This window comes from Tamandua tetradactyla, chromosome 3 (assembly GCF_023851605.1).
Source record: "Tamandua tetradactyla isolate mTamTet1 chromosome 3, mTamTet1.pri, whole genome shotgun sequence".
NCBI lineage: Eukaryota > Metazoa > Chordata > Mammalia > Pilosa > Myrmecophagidae > Tamandua > Tamandua tetradactyla.
In genome coordinates this window covers 122,093,252-122,109,275 of record NC_135329.1, presented here as the reverse complement: position 1 = coordinate 122,109,275, position 16,024 = coordinate 122,093,252, and the positions used below count along the sequence as shown (strand labels likewise).

Below are 16,024 nucleotides of genomic sequence, written 5' to 3'. Positions count from 1 at the left end.
GTATCCTAGATTCAGGGGCTATTGGAGCAAAAAGAAATCTTAAAGAATACCTGGTGTAGCATTTCCTGAAATGTGTTCTTTACAACAGGGGTTCTAGGCACTGTCATCAGATGTTATGGGAAAAGAGATCTGACACTAAAAATATTTGAGAATATTCTTCTGTAAACGAAGGTAGGCGGGTTCTATAAGGCACTTTATACCTCCAATATACTAATGCGTGTTTTGTACCTCCAATAAGAAAGATAGTATGCAATACTTCCCCTAAATTTTGACTACAGGATTGTTTTTCCACAGAGCATCCCATGGGACCAGGGTTTAATGGAACACTCCTAGAGAAAAACAGATCCAGTCCAATCTCCTCATTTTACAAGTGAGGAAATTGAGACCAAGAATAATGGACTGGCTATCCAAAGGTCATCTGCCTTAGCCAAAGTCAGCATGAGATCTTTGTCTCTTAGTCTAGCAAGACTCAAGATGGAGAATGGCAATAGGTGTATATTGCCTAGAAAGGGAATTCTCCTAGAAAGGGAATCAGGTGTTTCCGTTAAGACTTTTTCTAGGACAGCGGTTGGCATATTCTTTTAGTAAAGGGCTAGATAGCAAATATTTTAGGCCTTGTGGGTCATAGGGCCTTCTTCATAACTACTCAACTCTTCCTTTGTCGCAGGAAAGCAATCATAAACAATGTGTAAACAAATGTTTATAGAAGCAGGAGGAAAGTCCAAGTTAGCCAGTAGGCCAAGGTTGCCACTTCTGTTATAGGATAGTGTATGAGTTACATATTTTTATGCAATAAACTACCCCAAGTTACTTAGTAACTTCAAGCAGCTCCCTATCGGTGGTATTCAGCTGGGGGCTGACCTGGTCTGGAGGCTCGGAGACCGTGCAGTGCCTTAGGATGGCTGAGAAGTTGGGCTCACTGAACACCTCTCCCTCTCCTCCTTCTGCCCCTCTCCCTTTCCTGATTGTAGTCTCAGGGCCTTTCATGGGGCCTTTCCACCAGGGGTTGCAGGCCTCCTATAGCAGCTTCCACAGCATCAAGAGCAAGTCCAATCTCTTAAAACCTGGATCTGGATGCTGGCACAGCCTCACTGCATCAGCGTTCTCTTAGTCGAAGGAGTCACAGAGGCTGCCCAGATTCAAGGAAAGGGGACAGAAACACTCCCTCTGATGTGTTTATCCTCGATACAAGGAATGTCAAAGAATTCGTGGTTATTTTTAATCTGACACACATAAAAGGATGAACTGCTGTACTCTGTACTCTGGAACAGGGAGGACTTTCCCCTCATTGCCCAGTCTTGATTCACAGAGGAAAAGGTGGGATAACAGAAAAGGGCCCTGTGGGAATAGGACCCCACAGGCCTATGCTCACACAGTGTTTTTTAACATGACCAGCCTGAATTTGTACTTGGAATATAACTCTGCACGTTATATTTTCAAGATCTGATCTTGCTTCTACCGAGATTGGTACCCTTTTCCTTTTCAGAGAAGTTGAAAATCGTACATTTGAAGAAGGCCAAGTTCAAATTGGCCCTGGTACTATGGTAATAAGAGTTACATAATACATGTGAGAAAAGCAGATAGACAGACAATTGAATATATAACTGAAATGCAATCCTTTAATCCTACTTAGTAACAAGCTGGCTTGTGTTACCAAAAGCCGACCCTGTGGCTCTCTGAGCTGTGCAATGTTTTTTTTGCTCGTAAAATGACATTGATCACTCTCTCTGCACAAAGGGGACTCATCTCCTCCTTAGAGTCTTGCAAACACTAACATTACAGTAACCATAGTAGTTCTCTTCTATGATCCTTTATTTTCCACTGCTAAATGGGTTCAGATTTATTCTATTAATTATAGTGCTCCATATCCTTGATCATTTTCCACTGTCCTTTTCCAGCTATTTTATTTGAATTATTTAGAATCATTTGGATTCACCCATCTATTTGAAGTGCTCTCCCCATTGGCCTATTCATTATTACAGAACCCCTGGATGACTATAGTTTCAATTGGTACCATTGCTTTTGAAGAAGGGATTAACCAATTTCATACGTTTGCTTCATTTAATGAGGCCCTTGGATTCATTTCTGTCAGTGCAAGGGGGACTACTCCTTTGCCAGGAATTTTCTACCACCCAGCTTGGATTTAGGGAGTCATGAGAGTTCACGCCTCCCAGTACCATGATTTACAACACCACAGTAATAAGAATTTAACAAAAACACTGGGTATCTTTCCTGCAAGCAATAACTGATGACTGTTGTTATAATCTTTGAAGAATAAGAATGGACAGGATGGAGGGGTATGGGGAAGAAAACATATTTGGGTTCATAATGAATGATTGCTGCAGATTATTAAGAGAGAGGAACTAGAAGGGATCGAAGTCATATTCTTTGCCTTCATGTTCCCACCAAATATGGCAAGAATTCTAATTGTCTTACCTGTTTAGTTCATTGAAGTGGAAACTGCCTGGGATTAACTGCCAGAGCCCCACAAAGTCAGTAGGCTTTCCATTAGCCCGTGGGAGCTCCTAGGCATTTCACGGACCCTTTAACTTAGAATCTGGTTTCCTTCCACTAGTTGACCAGTTAAGATAAGTGCTAGGGCTTCAAAAGAAAAAGTGCGGTTTTGATATGATAGAAACATCTTGGTTATTTTATAATTACCATCACATATTGTGCCATTCAGAAGTTTTACTGAACAGTACTTGTCAGTCTTTTTCTTTTTAAAATGATGATAGTTTCAGGTTCTCTGTATTCCAGTAGCAAAGAAGTGACTGTATGTTTACCTGTGTTATTTCTTTTTGTCCTCCTAGAAACAGGAACTAGAAAGATGCCTTGCATGAAATTTTATCTGTGCACAATAAGTAAATGTAAAGCAATGCATATATATTCCAATGGGGGACTATCTATTAGCTATCTCTGGGTAGCTAATATTCAATAATGCACCAACTTTAAAAAGTTAAAATTAAATTGCAAAATTAATCTCTAAATTTTATGAACTTTTAATTTAAAACATCAAATAGCAACTTTCTAGATAAAAATGTTAAAAAATATACATTAGCTCTAAAGAGATATTCTCCCCTCTATGCTAGAAACTATGTATTTCATAGCCATGAAGGGAAACTTGCCACTTCCCTCCTCTTATATTCCCTCCCATAAGAATTAATGGGAAATGAATGGAACTTGCTCCAATCCTTGATGTAGAAACTGAAAAGCCTTCTGGCCTTTCTGTAAACCAGAATTACCAACTTTCCTCCTTTTAGTGCTGCTAGTCCCATGTCGCCATCAGCAATGAGTCCCAGGTAAGCCAAGAGGGTTGGTCTCCCTATTTCAAGTACCCAGGAGAGTTTATGACATCCTATCTGTGAATGAACAACTGCATAGATATTTAGATAATTACAATATTTAAAAGACATTATTGCCAATCTTCATTTACATTTTATACAGCTTCGGTCTTTCCCTTCCTTTCATGCCTGTTATTTTAGTTCTGTGGACTACTGGATAAACTAGAGGCATGTTTTTCACTCTTATTTACTATGCTTTAGTTGTTTTGTTTTGTTTTGTTTTGTTTTTTTACATGGGCAGGCACCGGAATCGAACTCAATGCTTTAGTTTTTAAGTTTCCTGAAAGAACTTATCCTGTTTTTCTGATGGTTTCATTTAACTCTTCTGTTCACTACTTATTTATTTCAGTAGCCACACAGCTGAAGAAAATATTCCATCATAGAATGTCAGAGGGGTTCATTTTGGCTGTGCTCAGTTAGCCAAATTCCTTTATCTTTGGCTGTAACCAAGGGCATCATTGAGTGGGTAACTGTTCCCACTGCTTGTGACAGTCCCATTATTCATACTTTCTTCTGCTGACAAGGTACCTCCATGTAGCTATTTCCCATCCTGGTTTCTTCACATATGCACAGTAAGGAACTAACTCAACTTGAACCTTTAGGTTTTTTAAAATTTGGCATCCCTGGCTTGCATAATTCACGGGATTGCTTCTCTCTGAATTTCTTGTATAAGTAATTTTGTTTTCATCTACTGACTTTCTAGCACTGTGATGTACTCAGCTGTGTTATTTCCTAAACAGCAGAAAGGGAAAATTTTACAGAGAGTCTGTGAAATTCTTCCTAGGTGAAAATGAGCTGCATATGTCAGTATTCATTCAGAAGTTGAAATTTGCTTTCCTCTGTGTTTTGAAAGCTTAGAAATAGTTTCATATCATCTTCTATCCTATAGCTAGCTGTGTTGTAGCAGTGTGAAAGCATAGTTTCCTAGAAATTATTGAGGTTTGAGCAAATAGCTCTGTGCTGTTCTATACAAATTCTATCCATTGACAAAGAGAAGCACTTTATTAAAAAGACTTGCAATTAAATGTGTATTTGTGACTATAGCAGTGATAATATAAGATGTGGAACAGCCAGGCAAACATTAACCTCCTTGAAAACACATTCTGCAGTGGGTGCTGCTGTCTTGGCTTTGTCCTTTTCTGGGCTTGGCAGTCGAGGCTCTGATAGTCAGACCCTATCCAGTCCCCATATCCCGGGGGGGTCTTTAACTTGGGATTTAATGAAAAGAAGAAAATGACTGTTGAGGCCAACCAAACTGACAGTATAGAATGAGAACTATATAATTATATTATGAAGTTAACATAAGCAAAATTATATTAACAGCAGACTCCAAATCACATAAGGCCTGGAATTTGTGACCATTATTAGCCTGAGGTCGCTGAGAGAGAGAGGTCCTTTGTTCCCCTACTGCCAGGTTCCTCTTTCTTCTCCCTGTGCCATCTGAGTATCGACACTCTTTGGGTGTGGGACTGTTCTTGTCCCACTCGAGTCAGCATTGCAGTGCCACCTTTATTTCAGAGTACTGTGGACAATCCTCAGGTTATATATTTGTTACTGTTGAACTTTTACATTATTTAGGGAGGAAAGTGGGGCAGGGAGCTTTTGATTGCAAGAGACAGAAACTCCCCTGAGTTACCTTAGGTGGAAAAAGGGGATTGATTATAAGATATATGTTGCCTGAAACTCTAGAGACTAGCTATTTTCCCTGTTTCTCTCAGGCTACTTGGTCTCTTTCTTCCATTGTGTCTCTGCTTTTCTTTATCTGTTTTTCTCCTCCCTCCACCCATAGAAGGTTTTGGCCTTCTCATAATTTCTTCTCCCTCATCAGTTTAGCTTTCACATATCTTCCCCAGCCTCCTTCAAAATCCTGAACTTTACATTTCAAATGTTAACTGGCTCAGTGTGTCTTTACTGCTCTGAGTTAGGGTTCCAGTGCAGCATTGGTTATTATGGATTTCAATACTTGTTCCTCCCACCAGACTGTCACCTTCTTAAGAATAAGGATGAGGTCTGTCTTCTTTGCCACTTTATACCTACAATGCCTGCCACAAAATAGGTGCTGATGAATATTTTAGGAATGAAAAAGTGTGCCCCAAAATATCTAAAATTTATTAATAAATATTTGTGTGTATGTTGGGTGGGGTAGTTTCCAACATGAGCTGAACTGGCTGAATCTTCTCAAACACAAGGCAGGGTTGGACTGAAGTCACCTTATTCATTCCCTGGTTTATAAGCATTTCTCACTGCTCCAAGGACCTTCAAACCACTTTTCAGAATAGGGTCAAAATTTTCAGTGAAGATTGAAGTGATGAAAACATTTAATAGTAAATGTTGGGGGAGGGATAGTTTTCATGGTGACTTCTGCAAGGAGACCTTGTTCTAAGTCCTGAATACAATGAGTCTGCAGAGCCACCATCAACTCAACATCAACCCATCACCATTTACCTAAAACCCAGCAAGATCAGTGCTGACTGTAGTAACCGTATATTTGGTTCGTTTCTGTGAGGTTCTTACCTTGGTAAAATAAGCTTGTAAAAGCAGGTGGGGGTGGTGGAGGTGGTGGGAGAAAGAAGGTGCAAGTCCAGCTGTTGGAGGATTAGGTGTGCTGACACTTGCCTATGGAATGGCTTTTCTCTCTGTGTGGTCCTCTGGTTTCCTGACTGTCCCTCCGAGGCATCTGGGCTGTGCATATAACCTATCTGTTCTCCCAGACACACTGCAATGAAAAGGGGCCACTCTGCTCCTTTGGGGTGAGAGGACAATTTCCTGATTACAGATCAAATGTTGAACTGAGTCATCTCTGATGGAAACATGGACACCACGTACTTATTGACTCCCCATTAAACACCATCACCACCCCCTCGGCCCCTTGTTCTTTCCTGACTGTTTCACACAATGATGCTATGGGAAGCAGGACTTACCATAATGTGTTTCTCTTGTGTTAATACTAAACATTGGCTCCATATTGTTTTATCATGAGACATAACATCATTTTTACAACTGTTCTGAAAATTATCTAATTAAATGTTATTTCCACCAACATAGTTACTGCGGAAGATGAAATGTTTATTCCAATGGTATGGTTGTTGCCCAAAACATTTTTAGAGCTCCTCATTCAGTGCCATTAACTTGCTTCTTTCATATTCTGACATTTAAATCAGCTCTATAGAAATATGGCTAAAAATGTGAATATACGTTGTGTGTTCACCATGTTTTACTTATAATACTGTTTCACTTACCTCATATTTTTCTTATTGAATAATGAGAGATCCAAATATTTATTGAACACGTCCCGTTGTTATGTAGATGTTCAAATTTGCACATGGATAAGTGTGCAACTCTTCACTTGACTTTAGCTTTGGAAACTGCCAGTATTTCCCATAGGATTTGAGCTATGAGATATTACAATTGCTATTATCTGCATTAAGTGGAATTTTAGGTTTCATTGCCTCAAAGTTAAAGTGAAAATGAAATGGGCTTTCCTACCATCCACAGGAAATGTTTGATGTTATATTGGATGAAAATCAGCTCGAGGATGCCTGTGAACATCTTGGGGAGTACCTGGAGGCATACTGGCGTGCAACTCACACCACCAGCAGCACACCTATGACGCCTCTGCTGGGCAGGAATCTGGGCTCAACAGCACTCTCGCCATATCCTACAGCAATTTCTGGGTTACAGGTATTGTCACTGGGTCACTCACCCTTTCACAAAACTTACATTTAAGATCTATGAAAAATTTGGGCAGGCCACGGTGGCTCAGCAGGCAAGAATGCTTGCCTCCCACGCCAGAGGACCTGGGTTCGATTCCCGGTGCCTACCCATGTAAAAAAAAAAGATCTATAGAAAATCTGAGAGGATCGTATGGTAGCCCATGACATACTCTGGGATTTGTCCTGTAACTGCTTATCGAAGAGTGTTTTGAAAACTGTTGCTTTTTTATTTCTTTGCTTTGTATATATGCTATACTATACAATAAAAAAGTTATATATATACTTAAAAAAAGATCCTATAGAGAACTTCATTAGGTTGCAGACTGGAATGGCCTTAACCTGGACAGGGAACCATTAAGTGGGTATTAAATAAAACATCTAAAATATCATCCCATCATAATCTGCCCTCAACATAGTTACCCAAAGCAGTGACCCTTCCCTTGAAACCTTGCTCTCTGTTAAATTGTAATGGGTTTTACTTAGATAAGATGTGTCTAAACTCTGCCTTTAATTCCTTAACTCGGTGGAACTGTCCTTTACTTCTACATGTCATTTGTTAAAGTTTTCCATAGGTGTTAATGTCAGGCACCATGTCTAGCTAAGTAAGGCATTTGAGGGCAGAGAGACCTTTTGACTTCTCTTAGTTAAACCCTGTCCTATGAGCTCCTGGAGCTGCTCTCCAGCTTTCACAATAGAGAATGCCAACATGAGTTGAGCCACTCTAGGGACAGTGACAGAGCCTTCCATGTGCCTGAGTTTTTCTTGGGGCCCACCATTGTCAGTGGCTATGGTGAGTGTCCTTTAAGAAAGCTGGAAGCCCAGAGGGCAGGGCGCTCTCCTCTGCTATTCCAGTGCTGTGCACAGAGTTAGCTGTGGGGAGTCAGAGGCATTGTGATATAAAATGAATCTTGCCTTTCTGCATTAATTATTATTTACCATTTATCAAGCAGCTGCTGGAATGTGGCCAAATCCCCAGCTGACTGAGGAACATGTAGTAAAATGAGCCCTCTTGCTTCATGACTAGTTTAATTTTAATGGGCTATAATGATAGTCATAATTGTAGATCATGTAGAGTTAACTCTGAGATAAATGGCACCCTCTGAAATGCTATTATAACTGTGTCACTCTGCTGCAAAATTGCATCTTTGTAAAGAAGAAAAACTGCCATAGAAATGAATAGCTTTTGAGACTGGAAATGAGAATGAACAATGTACTATTATAATGTACAGACTACATGTATGCACCAGGTCTATTTCTTGCCTTGTTTCACTTCCTGCTGGTGTATATGATGAGGTTGGCATTTCATTGACTAGTTTGGGTTGGCACTTCTCAGGATGAGAAGTGAAACATCATGATGTAATATGTTTCTGTAACATAGGTAGAAATGAAATGTTGCATTTTGTTTATGAATACAGCACTCCTGACTCATCATTTCTAAGACATTCACCTGGAGTGGTGCTCCCAGTTTTATTCATGAATTAATGGGTGCCCTTTATCCTGTGGCCTGTTTCTTCTAGTAACTATCAGCACTTACTTAGACTACGTGGCTGGGGCTAAGGTCACAGTCTGTGGTCATCAAATGAGTGATCTTCTGTGTAAAGCTGATTATGTCCTGTATCTGGGCCCTTGGTTTCATCAAGGTCCTGCTCATTAACTCAGGTGACTCACCTAAACAGGTCGATGCAGCTCTGATACATGTTTTCCCATAACGTGAAGAAAAAACTTCTTTTTTGAAGACAATGAAAAACAATTCCCAAGCTATAAAATAAATATCTGAAGATATTAATTTCAGTTAACAGTATTAGAGGAATTTAGTTTATATTTGAATATTATTTTTGCAGGACAAAATGTGTAAATGTATTAATTAGCTGGCTTCTTACTATATATATGCCTTTAGAAAGAATATTGCCAGGAATCTTACATTTGTATAGGTTACAGAAACAAATGCATTCCTTTAAGGACAGCACAAATCATAATTCCATTAAAATGTCTTTAAATAAAGGTATAAGGAACATTGGGCTAGAGCAAGGTGAAGCGTGTGACTCTTCAGGAGCAGAAAGATTTTAAAAGCTCAAGAAAGAAATAAAATAACCGGTGATATTCTGAACTTTATTTCCCCATAGTAAAATAATCTTCATTTTTGCAATAGAAGTGGAATTATTAGACGTACCTAAATGTATTAAATGCCATCTGACAGTTAACTTTCAGTCCCATATTTTTAATAGGAAGCATAGCACTATGCTATGAAATTAAATTCATAAACTATCAGTGCGCTGGCGCCATTGCATGTTGTGTCCCAAACAAATAAGAAGAGATATTTTGAGCAGACTATTTGCACATCAAAATGCGTTATGAAGTCAGATATTTAGTGTTATTGTACAGATCCTACTAGAGCACACGCATATTCAATGTGAACGAAGCTGGTGTCATTTAATCTATGAACTATCTGATATTTTTAGAGTCAGCGTGTGAGGCACAGCAACCACTCCACAGAGAACTCTCCAATTGAAAGACGAAGTCTAATGACCTCTGATGAAAATTATCACAATGAAAGGGCTCGGAAGAGTAGGAACCGCTTGTCTTCCAGTTCCCAGCACAGCCGAGATCATTACCCTCTTGTGGAAGAAGATTACCCTGACTCATACCAGGACTCTTACAAACCTCATAGGAACCGAGGCTCACCCGGGGGATATAGCCACGAAGCCCGACACAGGCTTTGAGTCTGCAGAAACAACAACAAAACATTCATCTGGTGACAATTTGCCATAGCACTGCTAGGATAAACCCATCATCTTAACTTGGCAGGTGCAGCACAATATTTACTGTGCTTATGGGCTGCTGTCATTTGATGCTAATTGAGGGGCAAAAAAAAAATGTACATTATGCCCTTATATCTAGATGAATATTAGATACCCAATCATGCAGATATTTTTGAGTGCAACATTTACATGAAAACAGTTACCTTTTATTTTCTTCATTAGATTTAGACACCTCAATTTGTAATTTAGGGTTCTTATCAAGGCACATATAAAATAATTTCCCATGCTGGAAATTCCAAATGACCAGTTCCAGTTGGAACCAATTTATAAACCAATTCCTGTTGGAATTTGGGTGAATCGACTAGAAAGTCTACTTGAGCATGTTGGAATCAATTAAAAAATTGGGCAAAAAACTAATTAAAAAGAAAATCAAAATACCAATAGAAGCCAAAACCAGCTATGGTATTTATTTACTGGAAACTAAATTTACTCTTAAAGTTGGAATGTATAAACATTTTAATATATGTTAATGTTGCCAGAATGGCTTTTTCAACCTTACCAAATGTATTGATAGTGCCAAAAAAAATCTCAAATTATTGCAGCAATTATATCATTTCCTCAGATTTCAGTATTTTTTTCTTTTCTTTTCTGGCACAGCTGTTGTATTCAAAGTGTTTTGCTTTTTGTTTAGTCATTACTGTTCCTTTGTTTGAAGTTGGCAATGAAATTTTTTCAGCGGTGAAGGGAATGGTAAAGAGAAGCCCAAGTAGACCTGGTTTAATGAAACGGGAAGTGGGGTGTTGTTTCCCCTTTAATCAATCTGAGCACAACTATATACATCCCGAATCTGAAATCAGATAGTAAGGATGTGGCACAGATCATCCTGTGTGCAAAGCTAAACATCTCTAGATGGGAAGTCACCCGTCTCACTTACCATGACTCGGGTTCAGTATTTGTCACCAGCACAATTGAATAACTTCCCCTTGCTTCACTCCATTTCTGTCTTTGAATAACTGAATGCCCTAGTCTTTTACCAAATTCTTTATAATCATACTTACATTTTTGTTTTACATAGACATATTCAATTTTAATATTGTAAGATGTTTATGCAAAATAACTACTTGAACAAAGTTGTAAGAAATGTGCAGTATTCAAAAGCTTGCAATAAAAATAAACTCATAGATTCAGAATATATTTATTGACTACAATTACAACAATTTTAATGCAGAGAGTTATAAAGGATTTGGAAACTGAGCTGCCTTATTCTAGTGAGCACTCTTCCTCACCTTTTAAGTCGTCACAGTTTTTTGGATGGATCTGATTATGAAATTGGAGACTTTCTGTCTTAACTATTAAGGAAACCTTAGTTCAGTATGACCCAAGAAATTATTGAAATTGACACTTTTATATAATACATACATATCTTTAAGAAAAGTCTCTCGTTTCTAAAAGTCCACAATGCATGCATTTTCGAAAACCCCTGTACGATGGGGGCTGGAAAATCTTTTCTACTGGGTCATGTCATGAAGACTACTTTTTAAAAACAATAATTAATTTTGTATTATTTCACTTTTCCCTAAGCCTTTCAATGTGCAGGCTTTCAAAGCATGTACCATTAAGGAACTTACCTGACCATGAACATAAATCCTATAATCTTGATCAGTTATACATATCTTGAAATACATTAATGGCCCTAACACATTCTGTCTGTTCAGGTTTGCTGTGTTTACCCCATCATGAACCTGTTTAAGCTGAAAATGAGGATGCTTGTAATTATTAATTTATAAACATTTCATACGATTAAAAAATATGAGCTCAGTAAATTTTTGAAGTTTAACGTGTAATACTCGCTTGTGAAGTTCTTTTGTCATCTAGAGAAGCTTACAGAACTTTCAGTTAAGACATTTAAAAGAGCTATATCCATTAGGCACTTTAATAAACATGTAACCTGCCATTACTGATACTTTGTTAGAGCACAGAAGAGCATTTTCCAGCAAACAAAACCTATATTTATTACATGTACAGCACATACTTGCATGAGAAAGAAAATGTTAGCCAAGAACATTTTTTCTATATGCTTTACTGGTTTCTTCTTTGTGCGCATTCAAGTATTTACTTGCAAAGAGTGCACCAAGGTGTATAAATTTAGACTAGACAGCTATTTGGTTTTTTCTGTGGTAGCATTAGCAATCTGGTCATTTAACTACTTTAAGATATTTACATTTTATGGCAGGTAGCTGCAATGGCATTTACATATGTTTCCTAGTCAACAATATTACCATCTTCTTTCAACTTTTAAAAGTCACTTATTTTTAGGCCTTGTTTCTAAGTCTTCCATTTCATGCTGATTTAGAGAGAGACCCATTCAATATCTGTGTACAAAATCAATCTATCCTTTACCATCAAGCATCCATACCAGTTTTGCTTTACATTCTTATTCAAACACTAACACTCTTGGAAAGGGTATAATGTATATTTTCATAATGGATATATTTTAAATTTTACTTTAATTTGGCATATTCTTTTTTTCAATAAGTTAATCTTCTCCAAATGAACAAGACATATGCATCTTCATTTTTTTTAAGCCTTAGAGTTTGTTGTGTAAATGATACTAAAATACTAAATGAGAGTTTTACTTTTGCCAAACACATCCAAGCACCTTTAGAAAATACGTATTCTACAAATACTTCATTTTTAATTGTTTTCATATAAAAAAGGCAAGTGATAATAAGCAGGGGAAACAAGTGTTTTAATGCTTTGTGGCTGTTTTAACTCAGCATAAATCACATATTGTAATTCTGTAATTTCAGTCCACTGACTTGTAACAATGTAGAGTCATGTGACTATGTTGAAATGTAGACCTGGAAGAAAAGGAATGTAACTTGTCAAACCTGATGTTAATTCTTATGGCTGTAATGTGATTTCAATATTATAATAAAAAATGTTACTTTGTTCATTCAAATATGTAAAACAGCACTTAGAAATGTTTATAAATAACCAATGATTCTCTTTTAATTTTATACTGTTCTTTCAGAAAGAAAATTGAAATTGTTAACAATTTAGACCATGGTCTTTCCTCTTAAGAGATTCTTAATTACATGGCAATATGTCATTGCAGTTAGCCCTTAATGATATGAATTTTTAAAATATAAGAAAAATTCTGGGAAAATTATTTGTTTCCTTTAAACAATTTGTAATTTACTTTAATTATTATTGTTATTTGCAAAAATGTATTTTTGGAATGTTAATCTTTTTCATACCTGCATACTTGAACTTGTCTTTTGTGGGGGAGGGGGGCTTAATATTCATAATAGGGTGTGGGGGCAGTGAAAGGAAGGGGGAGAAGAGAAATTATGCCAAAAGATAATTTGTAAATGTAAACTCTTTAAATGAGCATATAAAATATTGCTGAGGCCCAAGGGTGTCAGTTAAGAATATTACTAGGCAGCATTAGCCTGCATGCTAGTTATACGATTTTATTTTGGTATTTGCTAAAAAATAAAACAATATATTGCCACTATAGAAATTTCCCTATATATTGATATTTCTACTACCTCTTCTTTAAAGAAGACACTCTGTCTTTAAAGGAAAAACACTTGTCAGTAAGTAAAATTTATTGCTATTACTGTTGACCTTGCTGCAAAGCGAAACACAGGTTAAAATGTACCTTCCCTTCAGAATTTAAACCGTTTCCAAAGTATGTTTGTCATCATTTTTTTTGTCCTCGTTAGTGAGGTCTTTGAATTGGTTCACAATTTATCATAAGTCAAGGTTAATTTAATAAATAAATCATCATAGGGAACAAAACAAACTGCAAGAGAATTACCTATTGTGTGCCACTTATATCTAGCTCTAAGTCTATAAGAGAGTAGATCCAGAGATTTGATATTTAAGTGTAGCCAGTTTGCAGATTCAAATTTTGTTGATCCTTGACTTCCTCTATGGACACCCAGAGCATGACTTAGCCATTTACTGGGTAAGGAGAATGCATTTATCTTGGACTCCCATGTAGCTGGAAAAGACTTCATATAAATGTTACAAATAAATGCAAATGTGCCCCTTATTCTTTTTATATTTCTGCCTTTGTCTTTCATGACAATGTTGCGTGTTGCTTTAATTTATATGAAACTCACCCTTGAATAATTATGTGAATGAAAATTTTTAAGAAATTATGTAATAAAATTTGTTTCATTAGTTCATCATACCTTTAAATACTAACACTAAAACTGTTACTACTTATTCAAACTATGTCTATAGGGCAGAGAACAGTCCTCTTTGAGTGATAATGACCAAACCAGTCAATGCAATAGTTGTTAAGCAATAAGGATAACTTGAGCAGTCATCAAGTTAGTCAAAGTATTAAAATTGATTTATATGGGCAGTCAGAGCTATAGCATTCAAAAATACTTTTAAAAGGTTTCTTCTTTGATTAAAACAGTCTTTCTCAAATGAAATCTGTCCTCTTAGAACAGCTCTTACTATTTACTTGTGGATGATTTAATCCCAAATACTTCATATATTTAAGGGGCATTATGAGAAGACTACAGAAGAACTCATTAAATAAACCTGACTAAGGGCTATAACTCCCACCTGCCATGAAAAATGTATAAGAATGAATCAGCAATGAGTTTTTGGGAGTCATAGTAATAAATGAAACTTTCCTTTGCTTCTTTTGATGTATGTAAAATGTTTGCAGAAAGACGGTAGAAATTGTTACAATGAATTGAGAGTTTACGGAATGCAGTGTACTTCCTCATTTGAAAATAGAAGGAATTAAAACAAGAACTATCTAAAAACCAGAAGTGGCTGGCCTCTAGCTTTCCAATACTTTGTAAGTGTTCTTGGTTATGTTTTGAACACTTGCATTTCTCAACAAATGGCTACATCTATATTTACGCAGGGGCCATCTTGCCCTATTTGCATGCCACTCTCATTTTTTAACTGAAATCAGTGCAAGTTCTGTATGTATAAGGGATGTATTAAAGATGAGGGATCATTAACGCTATATTGTTGCATACTATTTTTCATATGCCTTACAAATATTTTCTGGGACGTTATTAAAATGAAAGCATTTTATTGCCAAAACAAATCTATGTTGTTACTTCTAATCTGCATTAGCAGTAGAAAAATAATGTAGCAAAAAACATATATTGTACAGTACAAAATTATAAAATATATATATATTTTGCCAATAATATGAAAATAGATTGAGGAGAAAGAAGCACATTTGTTATAGCACAAACTTTCAACAAAATCCAGTTAAATTTGGCAGTTGTATTTTTTAAAAGTATATAGATTTAGTTTCATTTTATCAGATTTATTTCATCTACCATCTTTTTAACTTGCTGCTTGATATTTTTCCAGCATTTTATTTCATAGCCTTGCAATTTGTGGATGTAATTTATTTTATTCCCTTCCATAAAAACTTATTAAATTTTATTTTGTGATACGACCCATACTATATTTGCTGTTCTTATTTCTTCTCCTTCAATAACAACTACAAAAAAATAATAGCAGGTGAGCTCACAAGTTGGGGTCCTCTGAATTTTGGGCATGTTTGAAATTTTCTGTATTTTCACAGCCTAAAGTTATAATGATCAATAAAAGTGTCCCAACAATAAATAGTATTTAAGGATTCTTTAATTTGTTTTGTACTGAATACTATTTTGAAATTTAACTTAAAACCATTAGCTGTTTCTTTGAAGGGATGGTGGGAGGGCATAAAAATTAATAAAATTTATTAATATAAAGCATACTAAAAATAAATATGGCAAAGTGATGTAAAGATTTTCCCTCTGTCCTGAGGGTGTTTATATCCCAGGCTATTGCTACATCTCTGACTACAAAGTGGGGAAAAACAATTTCCTCTGTTATATAATTTTTTCCCTTTCTTTAAATTTTATTTATTTTGATAATTTGCCCCCTTTTATTTTTCTTATATAAGTAGGTGTAGCATTCTACAAGGCATGCTGGTTAAAATATACTATGCAAATGTGTACAGTGCTGCATGTTTTGTTCTCCCTCTGCTTTAGTGGCTTTAAAGGAAAAAGATGTGTTGTTATTTTTGTGACAAAAACATTTAACAAAGAAAATGCAGAGTTCATGCATGTAGTATCCTAATTTCTATGGATTTGTTTTATGAATTTAAATGTGTACAAATCAATTGCATTTTTTTCTTTTATATAATAAATGAGAAAAAACACTCAAACAA

At 36.4% G+C, this 16,024-nt stretch overlaps 1 protein-coding gene across 2 annotated transcripts in view; it reads left to right on the top strand.

Moving 5' to 3' along the window:
- CACNB4 (calcium voltage-gated channel auxiliary subunit beta 4) overlaps positions 1-16,024 on the top strand; it is a 277,034-nt gene extending 261,010 nt beyond the window's left edge. For both annotated transcript variants that reach the window (XM_077153829.1, XM_077153828.1), the window contains 2 exons: positions 6,837-7,022; positions 9,514-16,024. In XM_077153829.1, the coding sequence (XP_077009944.1) occupies positions 6,837-7,022; positions 9,514-9,774 (447 nt within the window). In that variant the 3' untranslated portion in view covers positions 9,775-16,024. The remainder of the gene's footprint in view (positions 1-6,836; positions 7,023-9,513) is intronic.